General features: G+C 36.5%; 1 protein-coding gene across 2 annotated transcripts; it reads left to right on the top strand.

Annotated features, from left to right (window-relative positions):
* Window positions 1-997: 997 nt before the first annotated feature.
* ptk2ba (protein tyrosine kinase 2 beta, a) lies at window positions 998-16,370 on the top strand. 2 transcript variants are annotated; one of them, XM_060879518.1, is made up of 31 exons: window positions 998-1,188; window positions 5,362-5,604; window positions 6,015-6,193; window positions 6,277-6,364; window positions 6,489-6,568; window positions 6,699-6,761; window positions 6,893-6,947; window positions 7,040-7,180; window positions 7,506-7,580; window positions 7,801-7,902; window positions 8,097-8,214; window positions 8,354-8,393; window positions 8,482-8,522; window positions 8,617-8,661; window positions 8,755-8,852; window positions 9,816-9,897; window positions 9,989-10,089; window positions 10,270-10,385; window positions 11,267-11,367; window positions 11,485-11,574; window positions 11,847-12,051; window positions 12,134-12,227; window positions 12,635-12,691; window positions 13,249-13,368; window positions 13,652-13,801; window positions 14,468-14,503; window positions 14,641-14,665; window positions 14,856-14,902; window positions 15,228-15,362; window positions 15,613-15,693; window positions 15,803-16,370. In XM_060879518.1, the coding sequence occupies exons 2-31, from the start codon at window positions 5,392-5,394 to the stop codon at window positions 16,016-16,018; spliced, it is 2,994 nt and encodes a 997-aa protein (XP_060735501.1). In that variant the 5' UTR covers window positions 998-1,188; window positions 5,362-5,391; the 3' UTR covers window positions 16,019-16,370. The 2 variants fall into 2 exon arrangements, with proteins under 2 accessions (XP_060735501.1, XP_060735502.1); XM_060879519.1 differs by lacking the exon at window positions 13,249-13,368 and having other exon boundaries at window positions 1,000-1,188.
* The last annotated feature ends 122 nt before the right edge of the window (window positions 16,371-16,492 follow it).

Raw genomic sequence — 16,492 nt, 5'->3', positions numbered from 1 at the left:
GGTCATTTGGTTGCAGAATATTTTGTAGTTTCTTAGCAGCACTTCGCTCTTAAGACTCCATGTGGCTTCCTTTTTTATCCTTATTAGGAGACACAATTTTTTCATTTTGTTAGTGTTTATCATGTTACTTAAACTTCAGTCTAAAAGCTGGTGACTTGCTTATAATGGCACTTGGATTTAATCAGGGAAAGTGAACTTATTCAGTCTCAACTGGCAAAAAAACTCCCAAATTTCAATACATAACAGATGCACAGTGACCAAAAGTAGCCTCCATAACAATATGTACACATTTCCATATAAATCATTTTCATTTTATAAACTGTACAGGTTTGGTTCAAATATATAAAACTGCAGTTATCCACGTGTAAAAAAAGACTTTTACACATGAAGTTACTTAAAAAAAAAGTTACCTTTTATAATTTTGTTTGGAAAGGGGATTTGATCATCAATATGCAACCCATCATCACTCCACATGGTGGCATTGTAGCCTTTTTTGTAAACAGTTTTTCATATAAACCAAGTAAAAATATCAAAACTCATTCCTTGCACCAACACAATTATTGCACAGTACATATATACACAACAAGTATATAATAGTGTTAAGACTAAAACATGTTTATCAGGCTACTGGTGCTTTCATTTTGATTTGGTTTGCTATTAGGAAGTTACCTGACTGTCATTTTACATCTTTCTGACATTATACACTTGTGCCAAGCCAACCATTTTGATTCACTGCCAGAGGAACCAAGGTGAAAGCCCAGTAATTTAGTATAAAAGGGATTAAAGGAGGCTAATAGACTTGATAGCCAGGCTAAACTGTTAATCACAATGAATAATACATACCACAAGGCAAGTATAGGCGGCATCTCTAACTACGAACACTCAGTGAAGTAAAGTGCAGCTGCAGAGGCAGAAACTGCACTGCACTGAAATAAGGAAGTTTATAAAGAAACCGCGGGTGTGGCTTCTGTCTTGTGTTCACAGCAGTATACTGTCGCTCTACATAGTATGGTGTCTAATAGTATGATGGTGTAGATATCTTTCATACTGTTTAGTGCTGTAGCACCTAGTATAACAGCTTGTCCTGAGCAATAGTAGAAGTTGGCACCAACCTACACTTTGTGTGGCAAGTTTACAAGTTTAAAAAAGAACAAGAAGAAGAAATGTCTTCAAATCAGCACTGAACAGGTCAGTCAGTCATTCACTTTGTGTGTGTGTGTGTGTGTGTGTGTGTGTGTGTGTGTTTGGTAAATTAACTTTACCGTTAATTGTTTAGATAAGGTTCAACCTGTCTTACTCCGCGTAAATACACAGGACGTTATGTGACAGGATCTCATGTACTCTTTTCTTAACTTGTTCTTATGATCTAGTTTGGTTTAACACGAATAGTTCTGTTTTTGTTTTGTTTTTTAGAGGTAAAACAAATGATGCTATAAAGAGAGTTGAGCTGACTAACGCACGTGACCTACGTGTCACTAAGAGCCTCTATAGATTAAGTCTATAAACCAAAAACTCAAAGTATATAAACTAAAACTCAAAGCTGTTTGAAATGAAACTAATAATGCTCTACATCTGCTCTACAGTTTTTAATATGCAATTATGACCTACTTAGCTTTTACAGCTCCCCCTCAAAAACACCCAATTTCTGTAATTAAGCAGCCTTTATCAATCTCTTTGGGCAACTGATAACTTTAATTTAAAATAAATAAACCATTACAAACCACATAGAACAATGTGTAATTGTGATTTAGATCAATTACACAAAACGTTTGCTTCATTTAACTATAGGTGTTGGACTACTACTACTACTACTACTACTAAGATACTTCAAATTGTGTTTTGGGTTACTGTGTATTTAGGGTATAAATGCCTTTCAACTCGAAATGAACTGCTCTTTGTATGTTTGTTTAGGTTTGAGTTTAAATGTAAGTGTAATGTATATAAATGATTTTATGAAATTGTTCCGATGCACAATAAGATAGATTTGCAGGAAACTCTAATTAACTATGCTAGCCAAGGCCAATAAGGTCTCTGAAGCAGGGATGAACAGTTGATTCAGGAAACAAGAACGAGGTTTAAAAGTTATAAATGCACATAATTTCTCTTTTGGGAATGTAGGTTACTATTAAAAGTACCATTTTGTCTGAGACTGTGTACATCTCCTATTTTAAAAATACATGTAAAAATACATAAACACACTTAAGTAAACGAGTGACTGATATCTATATAAAACATAGATCATGTGCTGTTTAGATGATGATGAAGAACATGAATATTATATGTGGTGTGCTTAGTCAAAAACCATGTGACATAAATACACAAAAACAGTGCTCTCAAGTTTTGAAGACAGGCAAGAGTGACATTTCCAACCCCCAGAACACCCCACCCCCCCACCCCCCGACACCACCCAAAAAAAATCAAATAAATGTGTATCACCAGGATCACTGACCAAATTTTATCCAAATACGAAGTATTTGTTCAATTTCCATTTATTAATGTGTGTGTGTATGTGTGTTTGTTTGTGTGTGTGTGTGTGTGTGTGTGTGTGAGAGAGAGAGAGAGAAAGAGAGAGAGAGAGAGAGAGATCGAGAGAGAGAGAGATTTTGACTGGTGTTGTTTATTGTAAGTGTTTGTTGCCTTTTTGGACTCCTTTATCATTTGTAATGTTGCTCCCATTTAAAACAGTTCGGCTCAAGCCCAGACATTTTTAGGGTCATGATTGAGGACAATGTCCCGTCCAGAGACAAGCTGTTTCGTGTTGAGGTTTTGTTCTCTAATGAATGTTTTTTTCATTGGTTGTTGCGTTAAATCTTACCCATACAGTATACAATAGTGCTATTTTCTGATTGGCTGATAAGTGTCAGGCTCGACTAAGAACTCCAGGGGAGATGCGCTTGATTCCTGTTCCATACAGACAGCGGTGCGGAGAGATACATTTTGGGTGCTGCAGCATATTAAATATATGATAAATAGTAAGTTGTTCTGCTTGACAAATACAATGTGTGGCGGGAGAGCGTGACAAAAGACCCAAATGCGTGACTGTCACTCTCAATGCGTGACACTTGACAGCCCTGTAAAAATTTCTACTGTGTGCACTGCAACCACACTGTATGTCTTAGACATCAAAGGCCACATTAACAAGAGACCTTACTGGAAGTGGCACCACTTAGGTGCCCACTCTGTATGTCTTGTGTACCACACCAGTCTTAAATCTCAGTACCGAATTGTACTTGTATATACTGTATATTATATTATGTCCCTATTCTTTTTATATATTTTGCTGTAACAGAGAAATTTCCCCATTGTGGGACGAATAAAGGTACATCTTATCTTATCTTATCTTATCTTATCTTATCTTATCTTATCTAATTGCTCCATCTGGCAGGATGGATATGACTGTAAAGGGTTGCAACTTGTTTTCAGTTTCTGTACATGAGGAAAATACCATAACGTAACAGAGAAATCTTAAAGGACATCAGTGTGTGAGTCTATAGTTCAACGTGTCAGTCCGTCCTTTCCTGGGATAAGGCAAGTCTGGCTTGCAGTGAATTCCTAGACCAAAAATGCTTAATGGCCTAATATTTGTTATACATATATTTATGTAACATATATTGTTACAAGATAAGACATCAGAGTTACACACATTGCAGTTTAATCCGAGATCTGCTTAGCTGCCTTTTTGTTGTTTATCAATACTGTACTTTAAGATTTTGCCTATTGTGCTGTTTTTTTTTCTGACATGTAGTGCCACAAGTCTAACTGAAATGAACAGGAAACCAGCTCTGCATTTCGAAACTACAGTGAGATACTGTAGTTGTTTGTTCAAATAGTTCTTTTAGCTTGGTTTGTTTTGTCTAGTTGCAGAAAAAGCAATTAGATATGAAAATAGACAGCCATAAATAATCTTTACCTGATACTTATTGATGTTTCTTAACACAAATGTAATCCCATGTGAAAAAAGTTTCACTTCCTATTGTCATTGTATTTGAAAGAAATATACATTGATGAGAAATGTGTTCAGAAACCTTTTTATTATTTCATAAAACTCAAGTCCACTTCAATTTCACAAATAATCATACATAAATTCACACAAGCATAAACAAATACACAGATCAGCCTTAACATTAAAACCACCTGCCTACAAGGTCTCCTTTGTACTTCCAAAACAGTTCTGACCCATCGAGACAAGGACTCCACAAGACCTCTGAAGGTGTGCTGTGGTATCTGACACCAGGACATTATCACCAGATCCATTAAGTCCTGTAAATTGCCTTCAACGATCTTTTTGTCCAGCACATCGCCCAGATGCTAGAACTGGGGTGGCCAAATCAACACTTTGATCTATTTGTCATGTTTCTCAAACCATTTCTGAACCATGTTTGCAATGTGTCAAGGAGCAGTATCCTGCTGTAAGAGGCCAACTGCCAATTTGGAGATGCTCTGACCCATTGTCTAGCCATCACAATTTGCCCTGTGTCAAAGTGGCTCAGATCCTTAAACTTTGAGAACTGACTTTTCACTTGTCTTACATATCCCACTGTTTGTCATTACATTGCCATTGTAATGGGATAATCAGTGTTATTCTCCTGTCAGTGGTTTTGATGTTATTGTTGGTCAAAATCAATTTCTAGGTATAAATGCTGCAAATATTTTCTTCACCAAATATGGTGCCATGCCTCTCTTTGGGAAGACTTGGTGCAGAAAATAGCACTCAAGGTGAAGTTTCTTCCTGAAGTTTTAATAGAGAACAAAATTAAACAACACTCAAATGCAAAAAGCTACAAAGCTATAACAAAGAGTACATACATAAAATTTTCCTATTAGTACAATTGGTTCAATAATAAGCGAAAACGCTAAGTAGTCACACGAAAAGAGTTGCAGGATTACAATCCTGTAATAAACTTAGGATACTTGGGAATATTTGTTAAGGGGATTTTAAAGGGAATAATTGTAACTTTGGGGTATTGAAAACAGTTTGCCAAGAGTAATAGGCTACACCAATCCACAATGCTGCAAAAATATAATTACTTGTTACTAATGCTGGTAATTTGTTGTGTGAAAATAGGCTACCAATGTCATTTAAAAAATATATCATTACAGATTTTAATATTTCTAAGTTCAAACTGAAAGCTTAGCATTATATATTGTATATATATACTGGAAATATTGTATATAACAAAAAATAAAATGTACAAATACTTATTTCCCCACATGGCTTCCATCTATTATACAAGTTTTGCATCTTTACAGTATGTGTTCTGATATTTTTTAAAATGAAAAATACCACCCCCTTGATCTTTTCAAAGCTGTGTACAGTACAGCTCTTCACAGTTAAAGCCTCTTGTTACCTCTGTACTACAGATTTTATGTTGAGATGAAAAGGCCCCTCTTATGACAACCTATGTGGAGATGTCTGGAGACAGCAGTACACTGTCCTGGAGACCAGCATCTGGTGAGCCACAGCAGAATTGTAAAGAACGCACTGAAAGCCTCAGTGACAATGCAGGCACTGTGAAGATCCTCAAAGTGTGCTTCATTAGCAACAGTTTTAATCTGGGAAAGAACTTTAAACTTGTAAAATGTGACAGTTCCTGGGAAATTAAGGTGGGTGTGAGTTTTTCTTTTGCAAATGATTGTACAAACTAAATCTTATTCTTTATAAGTCTTACAATTTGAATCTTATTATTTACAAATGATCATCAAGTACTGTAATGGGCAGTTCTGATGTTATTGATATGAAATATAAACTCATGTTGATTTAAAAGGAGAATCATTTCCTGCACCATTTATGCTGTTTACACATTTTCATACATTTATTTTTTACTGACACTGTGTGGTATTATTGCATAGCAACTTCAGTATGTTTGCCAAAGAGTAACTTTGGTATGGAATTAACATTAATTCTAAATCATTTTTGGGCATTGTTGAATTCCAACTATGATAGGCTTAATAAAGGATTCTGACAGGTATGTATTATGCTAATTATTGATTTCAGTGGTATTGGTTCATTGCAGGCCATTATTCAGAGTATCTTAGAAAGTGGACGGCTTGGTCCAAACATTAAGTTCACTGGATGCTATGGCTTGCGGCTTAAACACCTCAAATCAGATGAAGTACACTGGCTCCATCCAAACTTGACAGTGAATGAGGTAGAGAAGAAGTATGAGCAGCAGCATGTGCAGGCAGAGTGGAGGTATGTGCTCCAAACCTCTAAAAGTTCTGCTGCAATGCAAAAAACTGTTTTCTTAACTTATTGTTTCTCTTTAAAACAATCAGATATGACTTGAGAATCCGGTACATCCCCTCTGATTTCATGGAGAAGCTGAAGGAAGATAAAACCACCATGCTGTATTTTTACCAGCAGGTTAGAGTGGGAAATTAAAAAATCCTGTGTGTGCAGTGTTGAAAATAACTTTGCACCAATATATATTTATATTTATAACAAAAGATTTTTATTATTATTATTATTATTTTTTTAAATCCCACAGGTCCGTAGTGACTACATGCAGCACTGTGCCAGTAAAGTCAGTGATGGCATGGCTTTACAATTGGGGTGTTTGGAGATCAGGTACCAACATTGTGCAAAACATTGTGCAATATGCCTAATGTTTAATTTTGTCTTCTGTTCTATTTCACTTTTTATATTTGGAAAGTTCACGATTAAAAAAAAATCATTCCCATTCTATGTCACCCAACAGGAGATTTTACAAAGATATGAATTCCAACGGCTTGGAAAAAAAATCCAATTTTGACCTGCTAGAGTAAGTTAGACCTGAAAGTACTTGACACCTCATGCTTCAGTCAAAGTTTGTACAGTATGACTGCTCATAAAACACAGCAATGAAAAAGTGCAAAGGAATGAATTGCATTCAACATGTGCCTTTTTTCTTAGGAAAGAAGTAGGCCTTGACTTGTTCTTTCCACAGGAACTGATCAACAGTATGAAGGTGAAGTGTACTTTTGTTGTTCTGAGGTTAATTATTCTCATTCTCAGTTTTTATTGATTAGTCACTAATTTATGCCTTCTTTTGAGTGACAGCCCAAGCAACTCAGGAAACTGATCCAGCAAACATTCCAGCAGTATTCGTCTCTAAAGGAGGAACAATGCATTATGAAGTTCTTTGAGACTTTCTCACTGTTTTCCAGCTTTGATGAGGAAGTTTTTCCTTGTGAGCTAGTGGTGAGACCTCTTTATTACTGCTTTTTTAAACCTATTCACAGATCCTTTATTTTAAATAACAGCTATTGTGAAGTGTTTTGTTCATCAATCTCAGACCATTCTGCTAATAATGCCATGTCCTTAAAACTATTCACATTGATTTTACAACTACATTTTATTAAATGTTTGTCTAAATTTAGATCAGTCTAATATTAGTATGATATTACTACAGGATTGCCATTTCATACTTTTTTCTTACAGTAATCATTTCCCACATGTCAGTTTGCACAACTGGCCACAAGCCATTGTACTAGATGTTTTTAATGCTTTTGTTTCATGTGTGCAGCAAGGATGGAGTTTAGCTGTAGACCTTGTTATCAGTTCTAAAGGCATTTGCCAACGCACTGACAAAAATTCTACGGTATGGATTATGTTTTTCATTTCTGTTGGTTTAGTGCAAAGCATTCATTTTAATTTATTCATCTCTGACCATTCACAAAGCACTTTGTGTTTTTATCCAATGAAATTTTCTCTGCCTGTGCAATAAATGTGATCTTTATCATTTAACTTTGTTATTACGAGTGCATTGTATTTTTCCATTGAGTGATACCTTAATTCTATTTTTTAATACCTTTCCATAGCCCATCTGCTTAGCTGATTTCAGACAAATTCAAAAGATCAAATGTTCCTCTCAAAATGATGGAAAGGCTCTGTTGTATATAGAAATTCAGGGAGCTAACCAGGTAAGATTCATTATCATTGCGTATCAAGCTGTGTCTGTAAACTAAATGCTTGGATGTGTTTAAAAAAATTCAGTTTATACACACTGTATTTTTAAGGATTTGGTTTTAATGTTATCAAGAAGCAGGCTTGATCAGGAAAAATTTGGACCTAAAGCTTTTTTATTAATGTCAGATTAATTATGTTAAACCTACAGCCTTTGTCCATCAACACGGTCTCATTAGCAGTTGCTGAGAACATGGCTGACCTGATAGATGGTTATTGTCGTTTAGGAAGTGGAAAAGACACATCTTTGATTGTGAGACCTAAAAGAGGTGAGTGAGAGAGTCACTATTTTATGGTTGATTTATCAGCTGTAGAAACTGAACAGGCTGTTATCTCATCTCAAATTATCTAAAACATTGGATTTTGTTAGTTATCATGTAAAATAAATGTTAACATATTATTTCCCAGAAAAAGAAGCTAGACTTTCCCTACCACTTATTCCTCATAGGTGGGTAGTGCATCTGTATATACACATCATTTATAATTCTCAGTGTGCAAGGTTTATGTCATATAAATGATTTATTGTTTATTTTCAGTCAAAGAAAGGGAGATATCTCACCCCACAGAAAAAGCATGAGTATGTCAATAGTTTCTTTAATTTTGGTGACATTTTCAAGAATGTTTTGAGTATTTATAAAAGAATGATGAGCACTGTTTTATAACTTTTACAGACTCGGATATATATGTAGAGATCCCCGATCATAAGCCTGAAACAGGTATGTGCTATGTTGGACAATCCTTCATATCCTGCTAATATTTACTATGGCTTTGCTGATATTAGACCCAATGAAGTCCTCCTTGTTCTTTAGTGGACAAGCATAGGATTTCTAGAGACAGCATTGTTGTCGGGCGGATTCTGGGTGAAGGTTTCTTTGGGGAGGTTAATGAAGGGGTTTACAAAAGCAAGGTGAGTAGTTCATGCTCTTGATTTAAAATCAGTACATTACACATTTATTTAAAGTTTCAATAAACATTTCATCACAGCAAGTTTAGTTTTGTGATACACTCAAATAATTATGATTAAAAACAGATTAAAATGTTCAGAGTGCCAGTGCTTTCCATTCCAGGTGTACAAGTGTATTATTTCACAATAGAAGTTGCAAACATGCTGTTTGATTGTTGTGTATTTGTCTGTTCAGGTAAAACTACAGTTCAAAATGTCTAGAATGTTTTAGCAATAAAAGCAGACCATTTTATAGTGACTCATTGCAGATGTTGAGCATGAATTTAACACTTTGGATTTTTTAATTCAGAAAAATGCATTTAATTGAGTGGTAATGTTTTACTGCATTACTACCTTTTTTCTAGCCACCGAAAACAAGTTAATTTTCTCTCTAATTAACTCTCTTCAACTTCAAATTACCTTCCAAAGAATTACCTCTCAAAATGTATATGACATTGCAGCAAGTAGCTAAACCATCATATGGTGTGGTGCCTAGTGAAATCTCTGTATCTAAATCTAAAAACTGATTACAGAATATTTCATGTCTAGCAAGTGAGCATTTTACTCTTACTTCAGCTCCAAATTAAGATGCTATTAAACAATAATGTGATGAATTATATTTTTTAAACAGCATTTTCTGTGTGGAATGTTCACTTTAAGGCCAAGCTTAACATCTAGATATAAATACATTTAAAATGCGTGTATAAGTACAAAATAAAAAAACCCATCATACACCATTTTACTGGTTTTTTAAGACATGTAGTTATAAAAGTGAGAAATCTAGTCTGGACAAGCTGACAGCACCAGGGTGATTAAAGTGTTAATGCTACTTCAGAATACATTCACGTCTGGCTTTAAGCATCAATGTACTTGAATGCAGTATGACCAGGCTGTACTTAAATAAATAATTATACGATTGTAATGCAGACAGGGGAGAGGGTGAGTGTTGCAGTGAAGACATGCAAGGACTGTTCAGCTGATGTCAAAGAAAAGTTTATGAGCGAAGCTGGTAAAGGCTTTTTCATTTAAAAATAATGTGTCACATAATAGGAATGTTACATTTGATGAACCAATCAGTGATACCTTATGTTTTATGACAGTGATCATGAAGAAACTTGATCACCCTTATATTGTGAGACTGATTGGAATCATTGAGGAAGACCCAGTGTGGATTGTAATGGAGCTTTACCAGTATGGAGAGGTGAGAGAGACAGCTAATAATGAAAAAAAAAAAAATTACTTATGTCTAATCTTTCCTTGAAACTACTACGTGGCATCTGTTGAGAAATAAATTCTTGCTTGTGACTCATTTAGACTTATGCTCATGACTCATTTAGGTATTTGTTCCTAACCCTACCTTTTCAAAACGCATTTCCTTTAGCTAGGAAATTACCTGCTCGAGAACCAGCACAAACTCTCCAATGTAAAACTCATCCTTTACAGCCTGCAGGTCTGCAAAGCTTTGGCTTACCTGGAGGGTATGAATATGGTACACAGGTATGGACTCAACTGATACACTGTTTAAAGGAGGAGGTATATACATTCTAAGACCCTCTGGATTTCTGATGCAATATTAATGTATTTAATGGCATGAAGATGACTTTAACTCTAACAACATATGTGCAGCTGAGCCACATTGCTCAGATGCAGAGTTTTCAAATCACCAACCCCAAAAAAAACCAAAAAAAAAAAACCAAAAAAAAAAAAAAAACAGTTCTGCATGAACTCACAGAGTCTTGTTAGTTTGTTTATCTACTGATTCTATTTCTGAACGTTCTGCACGTTTGCCTCACAACTCCAGGGTTGGGGGTTCGATTCCCACCTCCGCCTTGTGTGTGTGGAGTTTGCATGTTCTCCCCGTGCCTCGGGGGTTTCCTCCGGATACTCCGGTTTCCTCCCCCGGTCCAAAAGACATGCATGGTAGGTTGATTGGCATCTCTGGAAAATTGTCCGTAGTATACACAGAGTCCAGAAAAATGTCAAATTTGGCAAAAAGGTCAAATTTGGGATACTTCAACCCTGTAAGATAAGCATAGCCATTTGATTTGGTTTCTGAATTGGTTTTTCTGTTCGTGTCGTGAATATAGTTTATTATTGTGTATTTATACTCTTACAAATTAGCTCTCACACATAGTTAGAATTTTTCAGTAACTTTAATGAGCATAACATGTGTGTTGTAATCACACATCTGTCACGTGATTTCCTCTTAATCTTAAGACGTTTAAGTGAAAGAGGTAAGATATAGTGGGTACTTTCCATTTACAAGTTTTCAGACTGTGTACACAGGCAATATTTAGACTCTTGTGCACTGTGGTTTTTTTAATGTGCAAAAAAATCCTATTATAGGCCTATAAACACATATATGTCTGTGGTTTTAGAGACATTGCTGTAAGAAACATTCTGGTTGCTAAACCAGATTGCGTGAAGCTGGGTGATTTTGGCTTATCAAGATATATAGAGGAAGAAGAGTACTACAAAGGTATGTGAAATTTAACTGCCATCTCTGCAATCATTTGAACTGCTTGGATTTGTGGAGCATTTTGAGTTAATTTTACACTAAACCACTAAACCTTAAATATTATTTCTCTTATTTAAGCCTCTGTGAGTCGAATGCCTATCAAATGGATGGCTCCTGAGTCTATTAATTTCAGGCGATTTACTTCAGCTAGTGATGTCTGGATGTTTGGTAAGCAGAGATACATTGCCTACTTTAGTCAAATCATTTAAATTGCTAATTTCTATATACAATTTTTTTGGAAAAACTCCAAACATAAGCATGTTGGAGCTGATACATTACTCAGCATGCTCTGAACACTGGAGGTTTCATTATGACCATCTGCAGCCTTTTCTATAAACTATGGGAAATGAAATATATGAATATGCAGTGTTTTATATGACATCATGTAGTGCTTAACCTCTCTTTAATAGCACTTATCAGTATGCTACGTTGGCTTTCAGCTGTGTGTGTGTGGGAGATCATGAGTTGGGGTCAGCAGCCTTTTTTCTGGCTGGAGAACAAAGATGTCATCATACTGCTGGAACAGGGCACGCGGCTGCCCAAACCTGAACTGTGCCCTCCTGCCCTTTACTCTCTCATGACATGCTGCTGGGCCTACGACCCCAAAGAGAGACCATCTTTCACTGAGCTCGTCTGTAAACTCAAGTATGTCTTGCTGACATGATGGCTGTAGACTTGCATGAGAAAACGTACAAGATAAGCCTAAGATTTTCTTTGTGTTTGGTAGTGATGTTTACAAGATGGAACAGGAGCAGTCAGCAGATGAGCAAAGGAACAGAACACGTCTCTTAAGGATGTCCAGTGCTGAGGCTCCACCTAAGGTGTCTTTCTCATTTATCGTATCTTTTTTAGTTCTATTCAGTATTCAAAACAGAAGACTACTGCCTCAATACCTTGCTGCCAATGCTGTCTCATATGTGTCATAGGACAGTGATCAATAAGTGTATGTTTCTTTATCAGAAATCAGACAGATGTAGGCACCTCAGAAAGCAGCATTCTTTGTCAAAATTCAGAAATTGTTATGAAAAATACAGTCAAGGAGATCAGATGGTGACTTAAGTTAGGTCAGGATTTACACAAGTTTGTTTATATCCAAACTTTAGCTGCACACCAAATTAAATGTTTAAGATTTTTCTGTGTACGGCATTCAGATGTTTCGGTTCACAGACCACTTCAGAGAAAAAGACTGAACTGTTTGTTTTTCTCTGTGCTCTCTTATTTGTAATAGCCATCAAGACAGAGAACCACAGACTTTAACACTATTAACCCAAGTCTACACACGCAGGTATACAATCTTCTATTTGTCACTGCTTGACAATACTTTAGTATTTAGAAATTAAAATGCATCCCTTTGTGAGCAGAAATGTAGATTGTTTGGGAGATATTTTGTTATTACAGCTACAAGTTATTCTTCAGCAATTCCTTTTATTTTAACTTCATGCTATTGCATTTGTGCTTCAAGCTTTCAGTGTAGCTGGGTGTGTATTTGTGGTGTTTGTATGTGTGTGTGGTGTGTGTATGTGTGTGTGGTGTATGTTGGGTTTTGTGTGTGAAAACTGCATTTCTTAAAAAGAAAAAATCAGCATGAATACCAGAGAACTAGCCATTTTAAAGCTGTGTGTGTGTGTGTGTGTGTGTGTGTATGTGTGTATGTGTGTATGTGTATTTGTGTGTGTATTTGTGTGTGTGTGTGTGTGTGTTAATGTGTGTGCTTGCCTGTATCAAAAGCGTTGTGTGCTTCTTTAAATACCACAGTCAGAAAGCCCTCTAAATGTGTGGGACATGTGGTTTGGTATGTTTGTTTGCATATGTATGTTCATTCTTTTGCCGCAAACTTTCCAGTTCCCTGACTATCTGTGTGCTAGTTTACCTGCGCTTGCACGCCCGCCAGGCTTCCGATCAACACACATGTGCAACAGCACAATGACCCTGCCTATGTCCCCGTGGTGCTGCAGCATGGGGGTAAGAGTCATGTTTCCAAAGCCTAAGTGTGAATTCACGGACTATACACACAAACCTGTCACAAATGAGATATAGCCACTTCATATTGGAAAGTTGAAGTGATGCTTTTTAGGGCGAAATATCCTTTTTAAGCCGATTCCTTTATGCTTTTGTTCTGGAGGTTGCCAGCATCACCAAATGCGCATGATTGTGCCACCTTTAATGCATGCCTCAGGTGGAATGACTCACATTCTCTGCTTTTAAGATCCTACCTTACATGTCTGCATTTTTTTACTTTTACAAGGAACGGGGCTTTGGATTTGAGCCATCTAGTGTAGAGGATACTCAACGACTGTGGGAGTTGGACAAGCAGCATATGGAGGAGACTCTTCGGAGGCAGAAACATGAGATGCAGGCAGACAGCCAATGGCTTGAAAAAAAGGAGAAACTGCTGGTAAGTTAAAAAAAACTATATGACTGCATTGTTTTCATAATTGCTTTAAAAATGATCACCATCAGTATTGAAACATAGAAGAAGAGACAGGAGTCAGAGCTAGAGGTAGCTGAGCTGAAGATGTTGGTTCTCTTTGGGAGTGACAAGATTGGACAGGATTAGGAACGAGTACATCAGAGGGACAGCTCATTTTGGACGTTTGTGGGACAAAGTTAGGGAGGCCAGATGGACATGTTCCGAGGAGGGAGAGTGAGTATATTGGTAGGAGAATGTTGGACATAGACAGGAGGCAAAGAGGCAGGAGGCAAAGAGGAAGGCCAAAGAGGAGGTATATGGATGTAATTAATGAGGATATGAAGCTAGTAGGTGCAAGTGTTGAGGATGCAGAAGATAGGGATAGGTGGAGAGAGATGATTCGCTGTGGCGACCCCTGAAGGGAAAAGCCGAAAGAAGAAGTATTGAAACATAGGAAGTTCCTGTACAGTATATGACATCATGAGTCCTTATACTGATTGGTCTATGCGCTATAGGAAATAATGAAGATATGCTTTGTTAAATGTGGCTTCTGCAGCTTCAGGAGTAGGCTAGTGGCATTCTTTTTACAAACCTGCTAGACGTGTCATGTTCTGATTTTAGCAGTTTAATTCCAGTGTTCTTTCCTTTTAGGATCCAGTAGTCCACGATGATGCACAAAAACAAATGGTAATGTCTTATCAACTTTGTTAAACCATTGCTCATTTATATAAAACCTTTTCAAATTTAATTTCTTATGAAAAGCATTGTTTCTTTTAATGTCCATTGTCTTGTATTTTTTTTGTTTGTTATAAATATTTTTTCAGACACCAGAAACAGAGACAGGCTATGGTAAGTGAACAGTTGCCTTTTATGTTCTATGGGGGCATGGTTCCATTTAAATTTTAGTGTAATATAGATTTATTTACCTGTGTTCTAGCAGTAAAAAGAGTTTTCCATTTCATCCATTAGATACTGTTCTGTTTACAAAAAAAATCTGTTGTTTTAATGGGGATTACAACACAATCTCTCTATCTCACAGATCAGTTTCAAAGTCCCCCGGAAAAGCCTCCCAGACGGGCCGTGCAGGTAATCACACTGTTAATCCAGCTAGCAAAGATGACAGCATCATCATCTGTGTAGCTCTTTGAACCTGTGCTTTGTATCTTTCCAAACAAGCAGCATGCAACAATTAAATCAGAGCATCAGTTTTATCAGTCAGAGGCCAGAAATCTGCTTCTTGACGTTATTCTGAAGTGTTTACTGTTTATGTGGCATTATAAACCTTACTACTAGGTTGTGCAGGCTTGTTGTGTAGGTTGTTGGTATATAGATACTGTCATGGGATTTCCAAACTCACTCATCCACTCATGTTGTCACTTGCATTTATGCTGATGTTTCTTGTCACTAACAGACAGCTCCCACAGCAGAACTGGACCGCTCTGAGGATACGGTCTATGGCAGTGTGATGGAAATGGTCAAAATGGTGATGAAACTCAAGAATGATGTTAACACACTTCCACCTGCTGAGTATGTTGGTGTTGTGAAGGTAGGTCAGTTAGTCATTAGCATGAATTCAAGTATTGACTTTTAGCAGTAACAAGAGCAGCCATTATACATTGTCACTACATTGCCATTATACATTGTCACTACATTGCCATTATACATTGTCACTACATTGGCATTATACATTGTCACTACATTGCCATTATACATTGTCACTGAAAGTTAAGAATATTGCATTGAAATAAGGTTGAAAGACGTGTCCGAATATTATTTAAGCAATATCCTTTTTTCAGGATGTGGGACTGACTTTACGTAACCTAATCCGTAGTGTGGATGAGGTCTTACCAAGCCTGCATGACTCAGTCAGGACTGAGGTAACATAAAACATGGAATTGAAGCATTGATGTTTTAGAAATCTGGTTAGATTATTCATAGACTTATAAATATCACTGAAATATACACTTTTCTGTCTTATTGTGTAAGATTGAAGGCACTCAGAAGTTGTTGAATAAAGATCTAGCGGAGCTGATCAGTAAAATGCGGATGGCCCAGCAGAACGCCATCACCTCTTTAAAGGACGAGTGTAAAAAACAGATGCTAACAGCAGCTCACACATTGGCTGTGGACTCTAAGAATCTTTTGGATGCTGTGGACCAGGCCCGTGTACGAGCCAATATTGCCAAACCTAAAGCTAGCTGATGTGCTATAGTCTGGTGACGGATAAACATTTCCCAAAGAGGTGTCTCAGAAGCTATAGACTCCTCAATAACCTTATTTAAATTGCCTTGCTAGAAGCTAAAAAGAAGAAGAAAGCAAAGGATTTCAGCCTTATCAACATAGCTTTTTATGATCCAGTGGTACTGCATTACCGTATTTGTATATGGTTACAGACTAAAATGAAAGCTGTGCTTTTGTTAAAGAATAATTTCAATAAGACCTTTTTATTCATATTGCGTCTAAAGATTACTCATAGTCATTATCATTTCAAAACTACTGATCTTTTTCAAATGATTGTTTTTTATTTTGTTTCGAATAAAACAGAACAGATGCATTGTCTGGAGTTTTAATTTTCATGAATATTAACCAACCTGTCAGGACATCAGATTATTAGAAATGTAGAATTTCTATTTTGCAATCTTGCTGTTTGAATGTAATATTTTGTTATATATATTC

The sequence above is a fragment of the Tachysurus vachellii genome, chromosome 10 (assembly GCF_030014155.1).
Source record: "Tachysurus vachellii isolate PV-2020 chromosome 10, HZAU_Pvac_v1, whole genome shotgun sequence".
NCBI lineage: Eukaryota > Metazoa > Chordata > Actinopteri > Siluriformes > Bagridae > Tachysurus > Tachysurus vachellii.
This window is presented reverse-complemented; position numbering and strand designations above follow the sequence as displayed.